The sequence below is a fragment of the Rhinolophus hipposideros genome, assembly GCF_964194185.1.
Source record: "Rhinolophus hipposideros genome assembly, chromosome: 11".
NCBI classification, from domain to species: domain Eukaryota; kingdom Metazoa; phylum Chordata; class Mammalia; order Chiroptera; family Rhinolophidae; genus Rhinolophus; species Rhinolophus hipposideros.
In genome coordinates this window covers 82,255,832-82,278,720 of record NC_138057.1, presented here as the reverse complement: position 1 = coordinate 82,278,720, position 22,889 = coordinate 82,255,832, and the positions used below count along the sequence as shown (strand labels likewise).

At 61.2% G+C, this 22,889-nt stretch overlaps 1 protein-coding gene across 2 annotated transcripts in view; it reads right to left on the bottom strand.

The window, feature by feature from the left end:
• Window positions 1-517: 517 nt before the first annotated feature.
• NOTCH1 (notch receptor 1) overlaps window positions 518-22,889 on the bottom strand; it is a 46,103-nt gene continuing 23,731 nt past the window's right edge. For both annotated transcript variants that reach the window (XM_081067313.1, XM_081067314.1), the window contains exons 8-34: window positions 22,625-22,810; window positions 22,208-22,321; window positions 21,225-21,338; window positions 20,712-20,945; window positions 20,521-20,631; window positions 19,598-19,790; window positions 18,016-18,161; window positions 17,674-17,787; window positions 15,779-15,898; window positions 15,278-15,430; window positions 14,546-14,774; window positions 13,654-13,855; window positions 12,823-12,976; window positions 12,535-12,719; window positions 11,891-12,023; window positions 11,377-11,634; window positions 11,191-11,303; window positions 9,942-10,513; window positions 9,304-9,732; window positions 8,587-8,735; window positions 7,645-7,861; window positions 7,398-7,485; window positions 7,140-7,305; window positions 6,251-6,546; window positions 5,049-5,196; window positions 4,866-4,963; window positions 518-3,590 (exon numbers count right to left, since the gene is read on the bottom strand). In XM_081067313.1, the coding sequence (XP_080923439.1) occupies window positions 2,169-3,590; window positions 4,866-4,963; window positions 5,049-5,196; window positions 6,251-6,546; window positions 7,140-7,305; window positions 7,398-7,485; window positions 7,645-7,861; window positions 8,587-8,735; window positions 9,304-9,732; window positions 9,942-10,513; window positions 11,191-11,303; window positions 11,377-11,634; window positions 11,891-12,023; window positions 12,535-12,719; window positions 12,823-12,976; window positions 13,654-13,855; window positions 14,546-14,774; window positions 15,278-15,430; window positions 15,779-15,898; window positions 17,674-17,787; window positions 18,016-18,161; window positions 19,598-19,790; window positions 20,521-20,631; window positions 20,712-20,945; window positions 21,225-21,338; window positions 22,208-22,321; window positions 22,625-22,810 (6,344 nt within the window). In that variant the 3' untranslated portion in view covers window positions 518-2,168. The remainder of the gene's footprint in view (window positions 3,591-4,865; window positions 4,964-5,048; window positions 5,197-6,250; window positions 6,547-7,139; window positions 7,306-7,397; window positions 7,486-7,644; window positions 7,862-8,586; window positions 8,736-9,303; window positions 9,733-9,941; window positions 10,514-11,190; window positions 11,304-11,376; window positions 11,635-11,890; window positions 12,024-12,534; window positions 12,720-12,822; window positions 12,977-13,653; window positions 13,856-14,545; window positions 14,775-15,277; window positions 15,431-15,778; window positions 15,899-17,673; window positions 17,788-18,015; window positions 18,162-19,597; window positions 19,791-20,520; window positions 20,632-20,711; window positions 20,946-21,224; window positions 21,339-22,207; window positions 22,322-22,624; window positions 22,811-22,889) is intronic.

The following is a 22,889-nucleotide window of genomic DNA, read 5'->3' as shown; positions in this document are numbered from 1 at the left end:
AAATAATGCTTTCGTAGCACAGATGTCACCACCGAGCCTGGAATTCCGTTCCCAGCAGGGAGGGTGACAGTATCCCCCGCCCCAGCACCCTCTTGGGTTCACAGAATCTTCCCACGGTGTCAGTCCCTCGGTGGCTGTGCTCAGATGCCTCTGCCCTCCCGACAGGCCCTCCTGCCCACCACCCCCAGGCTAGGTAAGTAGCCCAGAAGATGGGAGAGCCTGGAACCTGGTGTCACCTCAGAGATGTGAGTCCCCGGTAATGGGCTGCACGTACCCTGCGCTCTGCTGCATCTTCGCCTCTGCAGTGGGATGGAGGGGTGGGCTGGCCCTGGCAGATGCAGGGATAGTAGAACTGAAAAGGCAGCGTGGCCCGAGCGCCCCCTTCATACCCCGCCGGGCCAGGGCTGGGTGGTCTCTCTCCATCAGAACGGGCAGAGGGACTCTGGTTGCCTCAGAGCAGAAGAGCTAGTGCCTCCCTCCCACCCTCCCAGAAAGGGAGCCACCACAGCCAAGTTTTGCAAAATCTGGATGGCCATCAGCATCATTTTTATTGCAAATCAGTTAACAAAAAAAGATGAAAAAAAATACATCATTTTTATCATCTACAGTTTTACATGTAGTTAACTTTTTAAAAAAAGTTCCTTTTCCTGTAAACTACACTCTATTTTATAAAACACAGTAAGAATCAACATCTTAGGATATGTCTGGTCATACCCATGAGGGATGGCACAATACTGGCCCCGGCGAGGCCGGAGAAGCCGCCCTGGGAGGTGGACACCTGCCTGAGCGTGCAGGAAGCCTCCCCGGGGTCGCTCCTAGGAGCTACGATCTTGGTGTCGGCGGCGGCAGGTTATGAGGCCTGGGTTGTGAGCAGAGCCCCGTTCTGACACCCCTCATCAGCGTGACCCCTGACAGACATGTTCATTCAGATTTTTTAAACAAAATCCACCTTTAAAAATGTATTTACAGACATTTAGTTTGCCACAGGCTTATACTTGATATTGCAAGAATCTGCTCCTCCTCCGGGGCTTGGCCCCCCTAAACCAGGAGGGGTGGCCCTCGAGCAGTCTCCTGTTGCCCCCAGCCGACCACCTCGGCTGCACTCCATTGAGCCCCACCAGGCCCCCAGAAGAGTGGCCTCCCCACACCAAGGCCAGACACAGCCATGTTTTCCCAAAACCTCAACGTACGTTGCTCTGACAAGTCTCTATAAAAACGGGGCCCATCAGCAGTTGGGGCCCTTGGGCTGAGCCCAGGCCCTGATGGTGCCAGTCCACCTTCTGCTGATCCTGGAAGGTGCTGTGCCAGCCCAGGCAGTCTTTCCCCACAAAAGGGTAGGATTCCTCTACTCGGGTCCAAGGTGGGTACCACACAGCCACACCTGGCTCCTTGCTTAAACATCAAGGACTGGGGGCCGGGGGCAGAAGAACTTCCAAACGGAACAAGAATTGGCAAGACCAACGAACAACTACATAACACTGAACCTGAAACAAAGATTCATGATTGGTACCACGAATGTACTCTCAGGACACCAAAAACACATTGCTGAAAGCACGCTTTCCAAAAAATCACTAACAAGCACCCAAATGCATAAACCACATCATTTTACATTTTACTTTCGTTTGTTAGATGCAAATTAACCCAAGTCCCAAAGATGTGAAGGTCCCGCCACTTCACCTCTAGATGCTGGGAGGGGGTGTGGGGGTTTGCACTGCCCGAGGCACCCAGGAGGTTTGGGGATGGTGCTGGCTCAAACCTCCCTTCTCCGACATCAGTTCTTTTTGGATTTTGAAAAAAAGAAATCAATAAATAAATGGCATTTATAAATCATGAATCTTTGTTTTATACTTTTTTACAGATACGTAACAATCTTGATCCTAAGTAGGAAAATTATGATTGAGAACTAGTTTATTTTCCTGGTACAGATAAAAATGTCTAGCTGGTGCCATAGAAAACAGTACATATAAATAAAAAGGCAGTGTTTCCATGTAAAATAAAAGTACATAAATAAATACTAAAAAAAAAAAACTTTTGAATCCAGGTCCTGTTATTTTGTATAAAAACATGTGTCTTTTTATAAAGCTCCTTTGGTCGGCCCGGCATCCGTGGGGCACACGGGCCAGCGCCCCAGCACAGCCTGGGAGAGGAAGCGCCGGGCAGGTGGCTATTTACTTGAATGCCTCCGGAATGTGGGAGATCTGGGACTGCATGCTGGTGGGCGGGCTGGAGATGCCCTCGGACCAATCGGAGATGTTGGAATGCGGGGACGAGCTGGACCACTGGTCGGGAGACTCGGGGGACGGGGTGAGGAAGGGGTGCTCGGGCACCTGCAGCTGGTGGCTGGGGGTGTTGTCCACGGGCGAGGAGGAGTAGCTGTGCTGCGAGGGCGGCGTCAGGAACTGGGCAGTGGTCATGGGTGGGACCAGGGAGGATGGCAGCGAGGTGGGCAGGACCTGGCTGTCTTGTGGCAGGATGGTGTGCACGGCCAGGCCGCTGGGGCCCAGCGGCTGCACATCAGCCTGGCTTGGCTCCCCGCCCATGAAGGCCCGGCTCATGTGGCCATTGGCGGCTGAGCTCACGCCAAGGTGTGGCTGGATGCTGGGCGGCTGCTGCACCTGCTGGGTCTGCACCAGGTGAGGCTGGGTGGCCAGCCGCGTGTTGGGCAGGGCCTGGTAGCTCAGCATCTGGGATAGGGCGCTGGCAGAGAGGCCGCCGTGCAGTGCGCCCATCATGCCGTGCTGCAGGGCCGGGGCCTGTGTACTCAGTGTGCCCGGGGCCACGCTCCCTCGCAGTGGGTTGTACTGGTTTGGCACCAGGCCGTTCTGCAGCCGCGACAGCCACTCGCACTGGCCATTCAAGCCCGTGGTCCCACCCACGGTGAAATTCACGGCCCCACTGCCACCGCCAGTACCCAGGACTGTGCTGGTGCTGGAAGCCACAGGCAGATGGGAGAGGCGTGGCGGCCCCGCCTCGAAGGCCAGCCGGCCACCCCCGCCCAGCGCTGCCATCTCGGGCTTGGCCGCCACACTCAGGTGGCTGATGCCCAGGTGGGTGTCGGGCATGCCAGGCAGGTGGTTGAGGGGCATAGATGGAGACTGCTGGAACGGGGAGGGCAGGAGGGGTGGCGAGGCCACGTCCGACAGGTAGCCATGGGGTGACTCGAGGGAGTCCACAGGTGACAGCACACTCGCGCTGTCCAGCAGGCAGCCCTTGCCGTCCTGGGACTTCTTCCTCCGTGCTTTGAGGTCCCTGGCCTCCTTGCCACCCCCGGCCAGGCCCTTGGTGCTGGGCTTGCGGGCCTTCTTGCCCTGCACGGCTGGCTTGAGGTTGCCCAGGTAGCCGTTGGGCGAGCAGAGTGGGGGGGACAGGGTGGGCGCGCCGCCCAGGCTGGCGCCGTGCAGCGCGGGGCTGCGTACCAGGCTGTGCTCGTCCAGCAGCCGCAGGATGTCGTGGTGCATGCGCTCCTGCGCGATGTCGCGGGGCAGGCGGTCCATGTGGTCGGTGATGTCCCTGTTGGCCAGGTGGTCCAGCAGCACCTTGGCGGTCTCGTAGCTGCCCTCCCGGGCGGCCAGGAACAGAGGCGTCTCCTCCTGGGGACACAGGCACAGGCAGGCGTCACCCTCACCGATGCCCCACTGCTCGGGAGGCCTGCGGTTTGATGCCCCCCCCACCGCTGGGGTGGGCGGAGGTCCTTTGACCCCACCCCCGCGTGCTCCCGCTACCTGGCCCCATTAAGTCTTCTTAAAAAAAAAAAGCCTTAAATACATCATCTGAGACTCACCCAGAGGTGAGTCTGTGGGATCCTATATTCTAAACCGGAGGGGGGGGTCCCACACAGGAAATGTAACAAACTGTGGCCTGTCCTCCCCCCTCCAAAACTGCAGATGCAAATGGTGCAGCAGTTTCAGGGGCTTGAGGACGCCTGAAGTGTATCTGGGGGCACCAGGGTGGGAGTCCCCCCTCAAAGGTTCCCCCAGTGACCCTGACATCTTAGGTTCTCCCCTGGGTCTCGGCTCTGTTGTCTGTACAGTGGACATGCCGCGTGTCCCTGCCAGGCTGCCACGTGGAAGTAAAGCCTGATGGTGCCCGCCAGGCACACACACAAGGCCCTGACAGTGGTCTGATGCCCTGTGACCGGTCCCTGTGTCTGAGGTTCAGTCTCCCCAGCAGGAGGTGGGATCAAACCTTGGCCTGCAGAGGACTCAGGAGCCCCAGTGCCCACTGCCTGCTGTGGCCCCTCACCCAGGAGGGAGGCCTCAGCTTGAAACACAGCACAGATACGGGGGACAGCAGGAGGCGGGGTGCCTGCACTCTGTGCCCAGGACCCAGAGGAGCCCAGTGCAGGCTCAGGACAGGAGGGGCTTCCTAAGCCTCAGGGGACACCATGAAAGTGGGGGCTAGAGGAGTTGGGGGGTGGGGTCACATGCAGCAAGGCAGCCACTCATATTTAAGTGTGGGGCCCACACAGTGCCCCAGGCCCCAACACCCACCAGCATTCTGGCTCCACCTGCACCATCTGGGTCTCCCTGCCCGGTGACAGCCGAGGGTGGAAGGTGAGGTCTAGGTCATAGAGAGGGACACACAGGACAGCTGCGACCCCACTATTCACTGCACTATGTCCTGCTGCGGTGACAGCCCTGTGTTTTCCTGTGCTTGGGAGGCGACCAGTAAGAACAGGTCCAATGAAGCAAGGGGTGTTAACGACGCCCAGGCACCACGCTACGGGTATCGTCTGTGCTCAGTTCTCGCCCAGATCTCACAGGTGAGGAGGCCGAGGCCCAGGGTTTCAGTCACTGGTTGGGGGACCCACGGTCAGAAAGGAGTGGAGCTGGGTGCCATGCCCTGCCAGCCGTGCCCCAGCCCACCTTGTTGTTCTGCATGTCTTTGTTGGCACCGTTCTTCAGGAGCACGACGGCGGCCTCCACGTTATTCACAGCAGCAGCCCAGTGCAGGGCGGACTTGCCTGCGGGGGAGACGCGGAGTGGGGGTTGGGGCAGGTCGGGCGGCAGCGGGCTGTCCCCTGTGGGCTGCGCCACAGCCTGGCTTACCCAGGTCGTCCACAGCATTGACGTCGGCGTGCGAATTGATGAGGTCTTCCAGCATGCCCTCCACGGCCAGGCGGGCGGCCAGGATCAGGGGCGTTGTGCCGTCATGCATGCGGGCGTCCAGGTCTGTGGCTCGGTTCCGGATCAGGATCTAGGTGACAGGGGTGGCAGGCTCGGCCCTGATCCGGAACACGTCCCCAGCAGGGACAAAGCCCCTGCTAGGGTCTGACTGAGCACAGAGTGAGAGGGTAGGACCCCACCAGCTGCTACCGGAGAGGCCGGGGCCAGAATGCAGGCCACACTGCCCACAGACCAGCCCCTTGGTGACCCCATGTGGCCTCATTTCATCCTCGCCACAGGCCTGGCTGCCATCACCACCTCAGGACACAGGGGTCAGATCCCTGCCCAGGCACAGGGGAGAGTGTGGGCAGCCTTTCAGATGCTGCCCGCCTGGGTGCCAAGCAGTGTGCAGGACTGGCCTCGTCCCTGCAAAGAGCCTGTGGGAATTTACATCTCTATATGCCAGAAAGGCTGCCACAGCAAGCAGCCAGGGCCTGCCTCTGGGGACTCATTTCCATGGCCCTCGTTCAGCTAACCTCAATTTCTGCAGAAAGACAATGTGCTAAAAATTATGAAACCAAAGGTTTTATAGTGACACCCCCTCCCCCGCTGCTCACCTGACCGTCTGTGCAGAGCTGGGCTGCTCAGAGCCGGGGGACCAGTTGGGGGCTTGCAAAATGAGCCTCTATCGTGGACAATCCCCAGAGACCCAAGCATCCAAATCTCTAAATCCACCCTTGTCCCAGGCTTCCCAGCAAGGTCAAGGCTCAGGGTTGCAGGCAGCAAGCGGCCGACTCTAAACCCTTCTTCACACCGCCACAGGCTACGCCTCTGGCTGCAGCTGGGAGGGAGGAGGGAGGCGTGATGGGTCCGGGTGAGAAGGCCCTGCCCCCAGCAGGTCTCTTCAGCCTCCTGCTGGACCGCCTCCAGCCTGGCCTCCCTTTGAGGAGGACGCGTGGGGTTCAGTGGCCTCCCCAGCCATGCACCTCACTCAGCAAAGGCTCGGGATAAAGACACCAGCTGTCCGTGCTTAGGCTATGCTGGGGATCAGGGCTCCGGGTCCCCGTGAACTGAGTCGCCGGCCCAGACCAGAAGAGAAGGCCAGTGGGGGGCTGGCCGAGGGTGCACGCGGCACAGCTGCCCACCTGGAAGACACCCTGTGCATCAGCAGACACGGCCGCGTGCAGCGGCGTGCGTCCCATGTTGTCCTGGATGTTGGCGTCAGCACTGGCCTCCAGCAGGCGCTTGGCCGCGTCAGACCGTGAGTAGCGGGCAGCCAGGTGCAGCGCGGTCTCCCCCGTACGGTCCGTCTGGTTGTGCAGACTGGCACCCTGGTAGATGAAGTCCGAGATGACGGCCGGCGCATCCTCTTCCTCATCACTGTTACCCGTCTCCAGGCCCCCTCCACTGCAGGAGGCGATCATGAGGGGCGTGAAGCCGTCTGCAGTGAGGGCAGGGACAGGGGTGGGCTGTCAGTAAGCCTGGCCCCAGTGGCAGTTCAGGGCAGTGGCAACTGCCCCAAGCAGCAATCTACACTCCGGGCAGCAGTCTATACTCGTGGCCCAGCCTGTGGCGGCCTGCACACACGGTCGTGCCACCTGGGGCTACCAAAGTCAATCCCAGTTTCCCAAGCGATAGAGCCAAATTCAGTTGCCAACTGACCTTTGGGCAATGAAGCCCCCCTGTGGCTCTGCTTATGACCTGCCTGCAATTTTTGCCGGCAATCCACCCAGAAAAAACGCAATGGGAAAATGCAGTTAGGAAATCAACCTTCAATGTCTCAAAAGACGTTGTGAGAAGAAATCAATTTTCAGGGCCACGCGGGCTCAGTTGTCACTTAGGAGAAGCCAGGTGACCGTGACTCAGGACTGAGCACCTTGCCGCCCGCCCCCATGCTCAGCTTCCAAAGCACTGACCCCAGGGGCTCAGGGCAGGGAGGCAGGTGGGGTATGGGGCCAGGGGAGCACAGGCTGCAGACGAACGGCCCTGACCGAGAACCCCGGGGCCGGTGCGGGCGGCTGGCCGTGCACTTACCTGGCCCTCGGACATTGACGTCCATGCAGTCGGTGTCGGCCTCACCCTGGGGCGGTGTGGGGGCCATGGCGGACGCACGCAGGTCGGCGGCATCCAGGTGCTGCTGGGTCCACTGCCGGTGGTCTGTCTGGTCATCCAGGTCAGGCAGAACTACTGGCTCCTCGAACTAAGGAAGGGGGTCGAGTGGAAAGCCCCGTCACAGCAGGCAGGGAGGGGGCGAAGGGGACACACGGCAGGCTCTGGGGCCGCCTGACTCACCCGGAACTTCTTGGTCTCCAGATCCTCGTCGCCCCACTCGTTCTGATTGTCGTCCATGAGGGCGCCATCCGAGGCGTTCTTCAGGGGCCTGGGGTGGGGGTGGAGGGCAAGAGTAAGTGGGGGGACTCCCCAGGAACATTCCCCGAGGCTCGGGCTTCGACCACGCTTGGTGGGCGAGGTGGGGCCATGTGTCTGCAGGGCCCTGCCTCCCCCAAGCCCCCCAGAAGCCATGGCAGCGTGCACTAACTTGAGGCCCACGGAGTCCTCTCCGAGGGGCTCCCGCCGCTTCTTCTTGCTGGCCTCCGACACCTTGAAGCCCTCAGGGAACCAGAGCTGGCCATGCTGCCGCCGACGCTTTCGAGACAGCAGCACCCCGCAGCCCACAAAGACGAGCAGGACGAAGGCAACCACAGCCACGTACATGAAGTGCAGTGGCGGGGGCGGTGGTGGCTCCACCGTCTCACCTGTGGGCACAGGAGCCGCCGGTGGGCGCCCGGGCATCAGGCGGCACCTACGCGGCCGGGGGGCGGCGGACTGGCTCCGCGGCAGGGCGCCTCCTCACCGGCTCTCCTCCATCCCGCCCCCCAAAACAAGGTCATTTCTACGCGATTAATCAGAATTGCAAACTATCGCTAAGTTCTCTCCTGCACCAGCCGAGTATCTGGAGGCGGCTTTTACTTTTCTCCCCTTTAAGGGAGGAGGATTAGCCAACGTGAAACCGCTGCGCCCGCACTGAGCTGTTAAGACAAAGGATTTACGGGGATTTTCGAGATACAAACTTCAACACTTCACATGACACCGATCAATTCTTCTCTCTCCCCCACCCCTCTCTCTCCTTTTTAAAAAGCTGTAATGATTTTGAAATAATACCCAAGAAAGAAAAATCAGGGCGAACGCGTAGGGAGAGGAAAAGGCTACCCCTTTCTGGCGGATGTACCTGTCCCTGGGGCCAGCCTCACTGGCAGCTGTCACTATGGTAGGGAGGGTGTCTACCAGGCAGAAAATTCTGGAAAAGCGCTCCCCGAACTCTGAATGGCATGGCACCACCCGTGGGTGGTAAGTGACACAAAGAGCAAGCGTGTTTGGGGAGGGAATTGGGACTCAGCCCCTCCCAGGCAGACTCTCCCTAAAATGCAAGCCAGCCATTCCTGAGGGTGACGGCCGGGCCGGGCGAGGGGCTGCCACTTACTCTGCACGGCCTCAATCTTATAGGGGATATTCAGGCTGCCCAGAGAGGCGAGCGCCCCCAGGAACGCAGCCACGTCTGTGGCGCTCTGGAAGCACTGTGAGGATGACTGGACGCACTGCCGGTTGTCAATCTCCAGATAGACGATGGACCTGGGGTACGAGCCTGGGTGAGACGCGTGGGCCACGGGCTTCCTCTCCGCTCCCACCCAACGGGCAGGCTGCCTCTGGGGGCCAGCTGTGGCCCTGGTGGCATCATCTCGATGGGTGGGGAGATAGGTACTCCAAGAACTCGAGGGGGGTTGGGCAGCAGGGAACCACATGTGGACGGGAACAGCCCTGGAGGTGGATAGTGCCCCTGACAGCCCAAGTCAAGCACCAGCATGAGCCGGGCACACAGTCGGTGCTCATCAGACACCCCGCGAAGTGCTCCCCCACCCCACCCTGCCATCCTGTGGTTCCCTCGGGTGCCACAAGCACCCCTTTGGCTCATGTCCGCAGGACAGAGACCTCAGAGGCCCGATCCTCTCCTGGGAGCTGACGCGGGTCACGTGCCCTGGGTGGGTGGGAACACTGCCTGTGGCCCTCGCCTGTGGCAGGCCCGGAATTCCGGGGTCCTGTCAAAACCTCGGCCCTTTTACCATCAAGTGGGGAGAGCACCTACTCTGGGGATGGCCCCAGGGGTCAGGCAACGGCCTGGCCGTGCGTCAGGGCCACTCACCCGCGGATGTCCATCGGGTCCAGCTCCCTGCGCCAGCGGCCACCGCTGCCGGCTGGGAGTAGTGCGTCCTTCACCTGGTCGAGCAGGGCACTGGGGGCGGCCCAGCCCTCCACGGAGCGCTTGATGGGGTGCTTGTGCAGCTCTTCCTCGTGGCCGTAGTAGGGGAAGATCATCTGCCGGCCGCTGGCGTCGCGCTTGAAGACCACGTTGGTGTGCAGCAGGCGGCTGAGCTCCCGCAGGAAATGCAGGGAGCCATTGCGCAGCTGGTCGGGTGGCATGAGCACCACCACCACCAGCGTGCCGGCCGCCAACCGCTCGGGCATGTGGTCTGCACAGTCCAGCCCGTCCCACTCGCACTCGGCTCTGTTGCAGCCCTGGTCGCAGTGCCCATCGCTGAAGTGGTCCTTGCAGTACTGGTCATACAGGGGGCTGCGGGCGCAAGTCACACTCAGGCTCCCTCCACCGCTGGGCCCTCCCGCTGTCCTCCCCGGGCCACACACAGGGAAATGTGCTCACAGCACCACCGTCTGGGCCCACACTGCCCTGCATTCAAGCTCGGGGGCCTGTCCTCTGCCCGCTCTCCCCGCACCGAGAGCCCGGGGCCCGTGCCGAGCCACGGCCGTCCCCGCCGGCCTTACTTGCACTGGCTGTCGGCGCGCTGGCAGTCGAAGCCGTCGAAGAGGCAGCCGGCAGAGTTGCACTGGCTGTCACAGTGGCCGTTGCTGAAGTACTTCCAGCACTCCAGAGACTGCGTGCAGTTCTGCCAGGGGTCGTTGAAGTTGAGGGAGCAGTCGCCACCGTCCCAGCCGCACGCGTGGTTGTTGCACCGCAGGCTGCAGACCTTGTTGCCGGCCTCCTCGCGGCACTCAGGGAGCTCGCAAGCCTCCTCGATCTGCGGTGGGGTGATGTCCAGCCCCACGCCGCCCCTGAAGCTATAGTCCAGGATGTGACACAGGAGTCCATTGAACTTGGCAGGACACAGACAGCGGTAAAAAGGGCTCTCAGAAGTGGGCTCGCACGTGCCCTGGTTGTAGCAGGGGTTGCCGCCCACGCAGGGGCTGCTGGCTGGGAACTGGCACTCTGGGCCTGTGAAGGGGCCCAGGCACAGGCAGGTGGGGCTGCGCGGGCCCGAGATGCAGGTGCCACCATTCAGGCACCGCAGGCTGCCGCAGGTGCGTGCGTCGTTCTCGCACGTCGCGCCCTCGAAGCCCTGCCAGGAGAGGGTGGCCGGAGGGGGGAGGTGTCAGGGCGGGTGGCTCCCCAGACATCACGGGGCCCCACCCAGGTTCTGAGGTGTCACCGCAGTTCCCCCACCCAGGAAGGGGCACTAGGACCCTTAAAGAGATAGTCTGTCAACATAAAAAGCTGCCAGGGACTGGCCGGGAGCGAGGGAGAACGCATAGGTAGAGCACAGGTCATTTTCCAGGCACTGAGATCTCCACACAACACTAACAGTGGGTGTGTCACACTACGCGCTGTCAGAACCCGAACAGCCCCCCGCACCAGGAGTGACCCTGAGGAAAACTGGACTTGACTCAGCAATGTATTGATGTCGGCTGGTCAATAGTAACCAGTCAATAGGAACCGTGTATCGCAGATGCTCATAAGGGGGACCTGGGAATGGGGTGGGGAGGCGGATGGGAACGCTCTACTTTCTGCAGTTTTTCTGTAAACCTAAAACCGCTTTACAAATAGTTTACTGACACAACAAACGTGAACTCAAGGAAAAGGAGCATGGTGGAGCCCTCTAGCAGGCACCTGCGCAGGGCCAGGTCCAAGTGCAGGTGGTCTCCTGCAGCCACCTGCAGACCAGAACCCTGGCGGGCTGCACAGGGCTTGGGGGTGAGGCAGCCCCCCTCCCAATGCCCACCCCGGCGCTGCACCTACCGCCGGGCATTTGCAGATGAACCCACGGGCAGTGTTGGAGGCCACCGCGCATGTGCCCCCGTTTTTGCATGGCTTCCCTTTGCAGCCGTTGATGACAGACTCACAGCGGCGCCCTGGGGACAAAAGTGGGTGTGAAGGGCTTCCCGGCCAAGTCCGGCCCCCAGCCCCCCAGCCCGCTGCACCCACCAGTGTGGCCGGCACGGCACTCGCAGTGGAAGTCGTTGACGCGCTGCACACAGTTCTGGGTGCCGCGGGCATCGCAGGGGTTGGACAGGCACTCGTTGACGTCACCCTCACAGCGCTCGCCCACGAAGCCAGGCAGGCAGGTGCAGCTGTAGCCGCCCACCTGGTCCACGCAGGTGCCATTGTTGAAGCACTTGGGGCCCCGGGAGACGGGGTCGATGGGGGGGCTGCAGTCGTCCACATTGACCTCACAGTGTACACCTACAGGGGCCACGCGCCATCAGGGACCCGTGCGGACCCCATGCTGGCCCCTGCGCCCTCCAGAGGGCGCCACCAGACAAGTGGTGAGTGAGCACTGGGACCACAGACACTCATGAGAAGCAGGAGGGGGACAGCTGCCAGCGGCCTGGCCCGCACTCCGCCCGTCAACCCTGCACCTGAATCCCGGCTGGGTCCAGGGTGCTGCCTGACTGCACACTCTCCCCTGGACCCCAGCCCTGGGTGTGGCGCGCCTTACCCTGTGTGCCCCGAGGACAGGAACACTTGTATGTGTTGGTGAGGTCGATGCAGGTGCCCCCGTTCTGGCAAGGGTGGGACAGGCACTCATTGATCTCCTCAGAGCAGTTCACTCCATGGTAGCCGGCCACACACTGGGAGACAGACAAGGGATGGGGGCTGTGGCTCAGTGGGGAGCAGGGTGTGGAACCCCAGCCCTATGCACGCTGACGGGGCCACATGAGCTGCCCTCTTGCTTCATGAAGCCAAGGGTTCCTCGCTCCTGACTAACCTGGAGCAAGACTCCTGTCCAGCCAACCCTGGGAAGGGCTTTGGTAGGCTAAGAGTCACTGCCCAGAGCAGGGGCGAGACCTTATCCTGTGCGATAGAGGTGGGGACCTCAGGGTGGGTGTCAGATGAGCCTAAAGGGAAAACCCTGGGGGAAGGGAAACCCTGTCCCACTTCTCAGTATTATTCCACTTCTAGCCCCCCATAAGACAACTCCTCCAGGCAGTCTTCCCTGATTACCCTCGTCCTCCCTTCTTGGAAATGAAACGTATGCACATCTGTTGGGATCCCGTCTTCCCTACTGCTCCGGCTCCCAGCCCAGGGCCTGGCACTTGATGACACTCAAACCAGACACCCTTACCCAGGATGGGTCCCCACCTCGCAGGAGTAGCCGCCAGGGTAGTCGGTGCAGGTGGCCCCATTCTGGCAGGGGCTAGGTGAGCACTCGTCCACCTGGTCCTCACAGTAGCTGCCCGTGTAGCCAGCCTGGCAGCGGCAGTGGTGTGTGTTGCCTGCGTCCATGCAGAGCCCTCCATTCCGGCATAAGTTGGTCACTTCGATGCCTGCAGGGAACGTGGCAGCAGGGAGCGTGAGGCCTGGGCTTTCCTCCTGGGGGGCAGCCTCGGACATCGGAAGAATGGGCCAGGGAGGGACGCAGCCAGTTACCTTGCTGCCATGCGGCCACCTCGCAGGAAACGCTGGGCACGTCACAGTAGAGGCCAGTCCAGCCACTGTGGCACTCACAGCGGTACAGGGTGTTGGTCTGCCAGCACTTGCCGCCATTCTTACAGGGTGAGGAGTCACACCAGCGTACAAGGTTCTGGGGACAGCAAGGACCAGCAAGCTCCAACTCCCCACCCGGGCCCACAGGCTGCATCCCATCCCGCCGTGAGGAACACAGACCCTCACGCTCAAGGGGGGCTGTGACACCATCCTCCAGAAGTGGAGACTGAGGCCCCATGAGCTCCCCGCTGCTTGGGGGCAGCTGGGGCTGGGGGGGGGGTCTCTCTCTCTGGGCCCTCAGCAAATCCAGACCACCAGCTGTCTTTCCCTTGAAGGAAGATTTTTCTTCAGCAGTAAACAACTTTGTTGGAATTTTTTTGTAATTAACGTGGTATGTAAAACCCTTCAATGAACATTAATCTCTAATGCTTTCACACATTTTCTGTAAAAACACTGGTTTTTAAGTCTTTCCCCAAATCACCCCGTCTTTGCACTCACTCCATAAACCTCTGCAACCTGCCCTGGAGGGCCGCCCCGTCCACCACCTCCAATTCCTTGGGTGGCAGCACAGCCCAGGGCTGGGACCAGGCTGGCAATCCAGACCCCCAGGAGCATATGGCCACGGCCACTGACCGTCCCGCCCTCGGAGCCGGGCTCAGCTCTACGGGCTGATCTGAGCAGGCGCAGCAGGGTGGCTGCTCTCATGTACCATAGGCTGGTGCCCCCACTTTGGCCACCTCCTGCCGGGCACCCTGCAGCCCACCTGGCACTCACCTGGCAGTTGAGGCCAGTGTAGCCCTGCGGGCAGGTGCACTTGTAGGTGCCATAGCTATCTTGGCAGGTGCCACCGTGCAGGCAGGGACGCGAGTCACACTCATTGACGTCGTGCTGGCAGTAGCTGCCCGTGAAGCCAGGTGGACACAGGCAGGTGAAAGAGTTTATGCCATCCACACAGGTGCCACCATTGAAGCAGGAGCTGGAGGCGGGCAGGGAGCAGGGGAGGAGGGTGACTGCGGGCACGGGACCCTGGCTGAGCAGCCACCTCCACTGGCATCTCCCCTTGACTCCGACCGTGTCCAAAGAGGCCTGATGGCCGGAACAGGCCAGAAGCAGCCTGGCTGACCTCAGGGAGTGCAGCAGGAGCTCCCGGAGGCTCCCAGCACAGGGCCAGGGACCTGACTCTCAAGCCCTCTTCCTTTGCCTCCTCATAACTCATCCTGAGAGAAGCTTTACAACACACACAGCTTAAAATACAAGTGCGGGAGATTAGACAACGTGGGAGATAACCACGTCAGAAAACAGGGATGCGAATGGCATTTAATGCTGAGTTTCCTGGCAGCCAAGGCAAAAAAGAAAACCAGATGGGTTACAAAGTTCTGCTGTGTGAAAGGAGGCACGCCAATTCTTTGGGATAAACCACCAGGGTTTCTGGTTCTCATCCTGGCAATCGACAATGGCCCTTCTAGGAGGGACACTGCAACCAACGAACAACATCTGACTCAAGTCAACTAGCACTGAGAGCGACCAGGGGGACACCTGGTTGGCGTGCAGTTGCCACACTCTGTGCATGGCTCCTGTGGCCCGGTCCTCTCCCTGCCTCAGCCCCTGGCCTGCCCCCTATGCACAGCACCCGCCCCCCACCCCCATGGGCTGCAGCCCCACCCACCTCTCTGTGCAGTCGGGCGTGTTGTTCTCACAGTGGATCCCGCTAAAGCCTGTGGGGCAGGTGCATGTGTAGCTGGCCACGCAGTCGGTGCAGTTGGCGCCATTATGACAGGGGCTGCTGGCACACTCGTTGATGTCCTCTTCGCAGAAGGCACCCTGGAAGCCAGGGAGGCAGTCGCAGAAGGCCATGTTGATGCCGTCTGTGCAGGAGCCACCGTTGTGACATGGGTCTGGGAGGGGACAGGAGGGCAGGCCTGAGGGGCAGGCAGGGGTGGGGGGGCAAAGAGTGCTCTTCGTGGGTCATGACAAGGACCTGTGAGAGCCACGCTGGACCAGGGCTGGCGCCGTGCTGTGGGAGGAACTACTAGAACCGGGCTGGGAGATGCCAGGATGGGCTTGAAGCTGGGCAGTCTGGCTCCAGACCCTTCTGGAACCCCCCGGAAGCACCTCGCTCGGTCCACGCAAGGCCTGCAGTGATGCGCCGTAAGCAGGCGCCACCTCCCCAGCACTTCCTCCAGCGTCTTCCCTGGGCTCCATCCTGGCAGTGCCCAGCTGGACTGAGCCGGGCGTGGCCTCTTTGGGCAAGATGGCTGGCACTGTTGGCACCACCCCTGCACCCCGGCACTGCCACCTCCATTCTCCCATCTGACCCCGACAAGCTCCCTGCCCTGTGCCCACCAGGGAAACAGGTCTGAGAGCAGCTCAGGTGGACAGGGCTGGCCAGGCCACTCACTCGGCCGGCAGTCGTCGATGTCTGCCTCGCAGTTGCGCCCCGTGTAGCCTGCCTGGCAGTGGCAGCGGTAGCTGCCGTTGGTGTTCTGGCAGGAGGCACCGTTGCGGCACGGGCTCTTTACACACTCGTTGATGTCGACCTCGCAGGTCTGCCCTGGGTGGGGAACAGAGAGCCGTCAGCTGAGCCCCTCCAGATCTTTCCCCCTACACCCAGGAGTGGGGCCTCCTTAGCCCCAGAAAGAAAGCAATGGCATTCCAACTCGCCGTCCCCAAGTTTCTCGGGCCCAGCCGGTTATAGAAATTTGGGGCAGGAAGGGCAAGGTCAATTCCTGCTTCTGGGCCTGCTCCTGCAGGTGGCTCTGCAGCCCACTAGCACACCTCCAAAGACAGGAGCTCACTACCCCATCCCCTGGAGCAGCCTGAGCCCCCGGATTCCCTCCCTGTCCCAGCCCCTCCTGGAACTCAGCCTAAGCCAGGGCTGTAGAGAGCAGGCCGGCCTCACCCTGCCAGCCCGTGGGGCAGATGCAGGAAAAGCTCTCATAGTCCTCAGCTGCCTTGCATTCGCCACCGTTTCTGCAGGGGCCGGGGGCACATGGGGCCAGCACCACCTCACAAGTGGCTCCTGAGGGAAGAAGGACAGGAGGTGAGACGCAGGGAGTCCTGGCCCAGAGGGCGGCTTTGACAGAGGCCACTGTGGCCACCGTGAGAGCATACTGGGCTGGCCCTGAGGAGGGGCAAATGGCACCGCACTGGGACCCCGTGTCAGCTCCTGGCTGTGTCAGGACCTGAGCTGGGGGCTGAAGACAAAGCAGACACACGCCCGGCTCCCCCACAGGCTGCAGCACACAACAGCCTGGCTTTACCCCACCAGCAGTTCCATGCAGCAAAGACTGGCGGCCGCTCCACATCACAGGGGCCTTGGGGCTGCTCCCAGCCTCACACCCTCCATGCCTCGTGGCAGCAAAGGGCCCTGCACCGAGTGCAGGCCTGGGAGTTAATCTCAGGGGCTATGTCATAGGCAGGAAGTGCCCATCACTTCTGGCCACTGAACAAAGGCTGTGCCAGCAGGGGACGAGCCCTCTACTCTGCCTGGGGAGGTGCCAACCTCGGCCCCGAGCTCGTCCTACTTATCAGGGATCATAGGGCAGTCCGAGGACCTCTGGGACAAGGCAGGGAGCTTGGCTAGAGCCATGTGCACACCAGGGCAACGTTTTCTCTGTGAAAGCCCAGAGGAGTTTTCCTGTTTACAGCCTGTGGAGCCTGATTCCCGAGGAAGCAAGGAAGAGTTATCTTCCTCCTCGCCCATTATCTCCCTGGCCTGCTGGTGCGATTTTCCAGGGCCTTTCTTTCTTTCGGTTTCCACGGTGACCTGGGCGGCAGGAAATTCGCCAGAGTTTCCGACAATTGTGTGAAGGGAAGCAGGAAGCGGTAGAAAGGAAGCAGGTCAGCAGAGGCCTGCTCCACCCCGCCGGGCCCTCCAGCCTCCGATAGCAACGTGTCCAAAAGGGACTTGGGTGCGTGTGGGCGTGGAGGCCCCTGGCCGGCCACAGGGGGGTTTCCTCACTGATGCAGGAGAGAAAATCCAGGTCCCTAGTTTTGGTCAAAGAAAACACTGCTCTGGCCACAGGCCACCAGATGTCATGGGAACCACTGGCATGGGCCCTACCTCTGCCCGCCCAGCCAGGCAGGGTCCTCTCAGGACCTCCAGAGCCCACTACTGTCCCCAGGGGCAGCACCCTCAGCTCACCCCGAGCAGAGCCCGGTGGCCCTGGTGGTTGTAGACTTTTGAGGTTTAACTCTACATGTATCTCTTCTAGGGAAGGGATATTCCTGTGACCCCCTTGGCTGGGACAACAGCAGAGGCCGGGACACCCAAGGAAATGTCTCCTGTCTCTGCTCAGCAAGAAGAGGGCTCCTACACCAAGACGGGCTGCGGTCAAAGGAATCTCTCGGGTCTGGCCCTAGGGGCAGCGCGGACCTAGGCCATGGAGGCCGACAGCCCAGGCCCAGCTCCTGGCTCTGCTGTCAAGGGTTCCATCTTCTCATCTCCTCAAAAGTCTTTCCAAGTGAAATATTTGGGACATTCTTATATTAAAATTTCCTCCTGGGCATCCTGTATTTTTATGCTCATCTGGCAATGATATCTGCAAGGCGAGGCCCAAATTCAGCCAGCCTAGGAAAGCCACTGTGTACCCCATGGCCACCTGTGTACTCAGCCACTGCATCCCTCTGGCTGTGCAGAATAGGGTCAGGGCCCGCCCCACCCCGTAGGCCCCGCCCCACCCCGTAGGCCCCGCCCCACTCATAAGCCTATCCTCACCAGGATAGGCCCGCCCCCACCCGGTAGGCCCCACCCACCCCGTAGGCCCCGCCCCACCCTCACAGGCCCACCCTCACCGGTGTAGGGCAGCAGGCAGTTGCACTTGTAACCCGCCACATCATCGATACACGTGCCCTGGTTCAGACACGGGTTGGATGCACACTCGTTAATGTTGGTCTGGCAGTTGGGGCCTAGAGAGAGAGGGGCAACAGTCAGGGTATCCATCACCTGGGTGCCAAGGCTGGGTCCCACTGCAGGCCCGTCCTCATCTGGTGGGAGGAAGAGCCTGTGCTGAGTGAGGGAAGGAGCAGCCTCAGCCAGGCTGCAGCACCGGCCGCAGGCTCCTCACAGGGAGGGAGACGACCGTGGCGCGGGCTGGTGGGTGCTCTGCACTGCCCCTCCAGGAGCCCGCCGCTCACCACTGAAGCCTTCCCGGCAGGTGCACACGTAGCCGCTGGTCATGTCCCTGCAGGTGCCACCGTTGATGCAGGGGTTCGACTCACACTCGTTGTTGTTAACGTCGCAGTTGGCCCCACTCCACCCAGGGTCACAGTCACACTTATACCTGCAGGGGGAACCACACCACGACTCAGAGGGGGCCAGGATGTGTGGGCCTGGGCTGTGGGCACTTGCGGCTCTGCCACTCTCATCTGGTGACAGGGAGGCGCCGGTGCCCTGACCCTTACAGTCCTTGGAAGTGGGGCAATGGCACCCAGCCTGCCCAAGACAGCGGCAAGGCTTTGCTTCCACTAGATGTGGGACAGCGCCCAGCGCAGGGCAGTAACCAGAAGGCGTGCCCCACTCACTGGCTATGTGGCCTTGAAGAGAGTGCTTATCCTCTCTGTGCAAAGAGAGGCCATGGGGGCCCTGCCCACGTCGATGCCCCATGTAGACAGCAGTGCCGGGCACATAATGGGTGTCAGAGATGAAAGGAAAGCTTTCGATTCTTCTTTGTATCCCAATACTTCTGAGAGCAAATGGGGGTGGGTGTCCCCACAGCAACTAATTCTCCAGCTGTCGGAACACCAGCTGGGTGTCCTACAGCTCATTTCTGACGCTACCTGCAGCCAGCACAGAACCCACAGGTTAAGGGCTGGATCCCAAACGACTGCCCCACGTCAGACGCCAATGTCCCCTGCACTTTTAACCAGCCAGCCATATCGGGTTCCCGCCATCCCCTCCTTGAATCCAATCATTTGCTAGAGTGGCTCACAGAACTCAGGTTAAGAGTTTACTTCCTGGATTAGTAGTTTATCATAAAAGCTTAAAGTCAGGAACAGCCAGATGAGAGAGATGCAGGACAAGGGATGCACCGTTTACACCCTCTCCAGGAGGCCCCCCTCTGGCACCGATATGGCCCCCAATCGGAAGCCTTCCTTCTGAACCCCTTCAGGGAGCAGTCACAGAGGCCTGGCTGCACAGGCCTGACTGGTTCAAACACTGGCTTTGGGGAACCCAACCTCCAGCCCCTCCCCCTCCTTGAGGGACTGAAAGGTCCCACCCTCTAATCACAGGGTAGGTTCCTGGCGCCCAGCCCCCATCCTTAGGTTACCTTAGCCACCTCATTAGCATAAGCTTAGGTGTGGTTGAAGGGGGCTTGTTATGAACAACTAAAGATGATCCACCCATTTTTATAGACCTGAGAAGCTGCTTTAGGATCCAGGACGACAACGGCCAACAACACATTCATTTCTCATTAACTCACAATAAACAATCACAGAAACACTGGCAGCTGCCGCTGCACCATCCAGTTTCTGGAATCACTCAGCCTCCTGAGCCAACATTGCCCATGACCAAGGCTTGGGCCAGGGCTCGGGGCAGACAGCACACCTGTCCTGGGGGGAGGCTGCCCACCCACTCACCTGGCCCAGGGCCCACTTCCGGCCTGTCTGGAGCTCTGTGCAGTCACCTACCCAGCCTGCTCCCACCGGCTGCCTTCCGGGGGCAGGGCTACCGTGACCAGGGAATGGAGGGGCGGGTGGGTGTGTCCAAGCCTCATACCCATTGAGGCTGTCCCGGCAGGCCCCGTGGATGCAGGGGTTGCTGTCGCACTCGTTGACCTCTGACAGACATGTGGGGCCGTGGTAGCCCTCGGGGCAGCGGCAGGTGAAGCTGTTGATGCCATCCTGGCAGGTGCCCCCGTTGTGGCAGGGGTTGCCGGCACACTCGTCAATATTGATATTGCACATGCTTCCTGTGGGCAGGTGGGGAGGGGGGCGTAGAGGGCTCAGCTCTCACACCTATGACCCCCAGAAAAGGATGAAGGGTCTCGGTGAGCAGGTTCTGGCCTCTCTGAGCTTCCGTTTGCCTGTTAAGCCGGGATGGTAAGCAACCCTTCATCCCGTGTCCTGTGGTGTAAACCAGGCGAGAAGGCACTTGACACAAGTGTCCCGTGTGTAAGCGCAGCACGAGCCAGCCTGGCCCAGCACTCTGTGCGGGGTACTCATGGGCACTCATGCAAGGCACCCTGCCAATAGCCTTGGGGGTACAGCCTGCACTGTCCCGAAGGACAGGCACCGGAGGCTCAGAGGCCAGGACTTGCTCAAGGGCTCAGCGTGTGCCCCGAGCCTGGCTCTGCTCTCGGCCTGCTGGGCCAGCTCGGAGCTGGGACCAGCGGCTCGAGGACACCCGTGTCCTCCCATGGTCTCTGCTGCGGTCAACTGCGGCCAGCTGGTGGCCATGGGGTACACAGTGGCTTTCCTAGGCTGGCTGAATTTGGGCCTCACCCTGCAGATATCATTGCCAGATAGCCCTGGGCAGTGGCCTGCACCATCCCACCCTTGGGCTCACCCAGACCTGGCCCATCCAGGACCCTGGGGCCATCACTGACCCTGACCTCTGAGCACAGCCTTAGCCCCTGTGGTTAGGTGGTGGTGGTGGGGGGTACAGAGCGCTGCCAGTCCCTGACCTCTGGGGTTGCTCACCTGTGTAGCCCGGTTCACATGCACACTCGTAACCGTCAATCTTGTCCAGACACGTGCCCGAGTCGCAGGGGTTGCTGGCACAGTCGTCCAGGTTGATTTCACAGTTGGGTCCTGGGGAGTACGGGCATGTGGTGGTCAGCTCCTGAGCACCCCAATCCCCTAACCCCCCTCCACTCAGCCGGGCCAGGCACCTGTGGTCCCCTTGAGGCAGAGACAGAGGTAGGCGTTGTCACGGTCCTGGCAGGTGCCCCCATGGCGGCAGGGCTGGCTGTGGCACTCATTGATGTTGGTCTCGCAATGGTGGCCTGTGTAGCCTGGCTGGCACAGGCAGGTGAAGGTAGCGACGCCATCTTTGCAGGACCCGTAGTGGCAGGGGTCGGGGTCGCACTCGTCAATGTCCAGCTCGCAGTGGGGCCCCGTGTAGCCTGCAGGGCAGGGGCAGGGGCTCAGGGCAGCTGCTCCCTGCCCACGAGGCCGTCCCCTGCCCCAGGACTCCACCACCAGACCCAGGTCACTTGCTGCCACCTGGGAGGACTGAGGGTTTGTCTTTTATTGAGACGCCCTCCACTGCTGGGGTCAGAGCTGAGCCTTGCTCTTGGCCCCTGGACGACGGGCCCCACACTGTCACCTCGCTGGCCCAGGCTGCTGACTGCCCGCTCTGCTGGACCCTATACACCTGCTTTTCCTCCCTCTGTTCGGCTCACCTTCTGTGCACATGCAGGTGTAGGTGTTGGGCCCGTCCAGGCACTTGGCGCCATTCTTGCAGGGTGTGCTTGCACACTCGTCCACGTCATACTGGCACAGGCTCCCAGTGAAGCCTGCAGTCCAGGAGAGGGGCGGCTGTCAGAGGAGGCGGGCACCACGGCCCGGCAGCCAAGCCCAGGAGAACCGGAGCAGGGAACACGGACATGAGCTCCTGAGCGCGTTTTGGCCAGGGCTCATCCAACGACCCCCTCCTCCAAGATTTCTCTTCTCCCCACCCTTTTGGCTACCAAGCTTCAGGTCAAAGCCCTCCCGGTGCCTCCATAGAAGGGTCTGTCCCCAGACTGACTGCGGTTGCTATGGTGACAGCCCAGTCGCATAGAGAATGGGGTTCCCTGCTCTGAGTCTGGGAGGTGTCTGGGATGGCTGATTTACATCTCAGGAGACACAAGGCTCTGACCCGCAACACTTCCCTGGGACAGACTCCCTCCCTCAGTGGTGGGGGTGGTGGGGGTGCCTCAAGCCCTCCCAGCCATCATGTCTACTGCAGGCTGGCTCCCCCGAGCCATGACCTCTCAGAGAGCCAGACTGGTGTCTCTTCCCCGCCCAAGCCCCTCAGGAGTTCAGGGAGCTCGCTTCTGCTCCCAGGGCACCCTTTTCGCCAGGGAAACCCCAGCAGCCAGGAGGACAGTCTCTGGGCCCTGGGTTCTCCCAACCCCTGGGCGAGCACACCCAGCAAGGTGAGGGGCCAGTACCCCTGCCCAGCCTGGCCTTGCACGGTGGGAGAAGCCTGCAAACACCGCTTCTATTCCGGAGGTGCAGGGCTCACCCTGCAGCCCAGGCCCCCAGTAGGAAGGACAGGAGGGGCTCCTGCAGGATGAGGCCTGGGCCTGGGCGGAGACCACCCACAGCGAGGCATCAGGGCTCCTGGCCACCTCTGCCAGAGGGAGCGTGTGGGGGACAGCCCAAGGGGGCCAGGCCTCACCGGTGGGACACTCGCACAGGAACTCATTGATTTTGTCCAGGCAGCGGCCATTCTGGAGGCAGGGGCTACTGGCACACTCGTCCTTGTTCACCTCGCAATGCACGCCCTCATAGCCTGGGGGAGGGGATGGAGAGCTCAGCCCCAGGCATGGTCTTGGTGGCCTCACCACAGCCCCGCTGGGCTGGCTCTGGGCACAGACAGCGATGCCCAGCTCCAGCCATCGAGAGCATACTGCCCGGCACCCTCTACGCCTATTCCTGCAGCCCACCCACCCACTCTGCCATGCCCTCCAGGCCTGGCCCCCCTCGGTTCCCCCAGATGCTGGCGGAGGCTGTGGCCTGATGGGCGTGGAGGCTGGGGGTGCTCCCAGGGGCGGTCTGGCCGGACTCGGTTTCCCGTCAGGCAGGCCCCACACACCAGGCATGCAGATGCACTGGAACTCCCCGATCTGGTCTAGGCAGGTGGCGTCGTTCTGACACGGGTTTGAGACGCATTCGTTGACATCGATCTCACAGCGAGGCCCGGTGTAGCCCTGCAGACACTGGCACTCGAAGGAGCCCAGTGTGTTGATGCACTTGCCTTTGTGCTCACAGGGGTTGGCACCTGGGGGTACAGCACAGTGAGGGGCTGCTCCCGGCACCCCGGTGTCTGGAACACACGGGCCTGCCCGCCTTCCCACCAG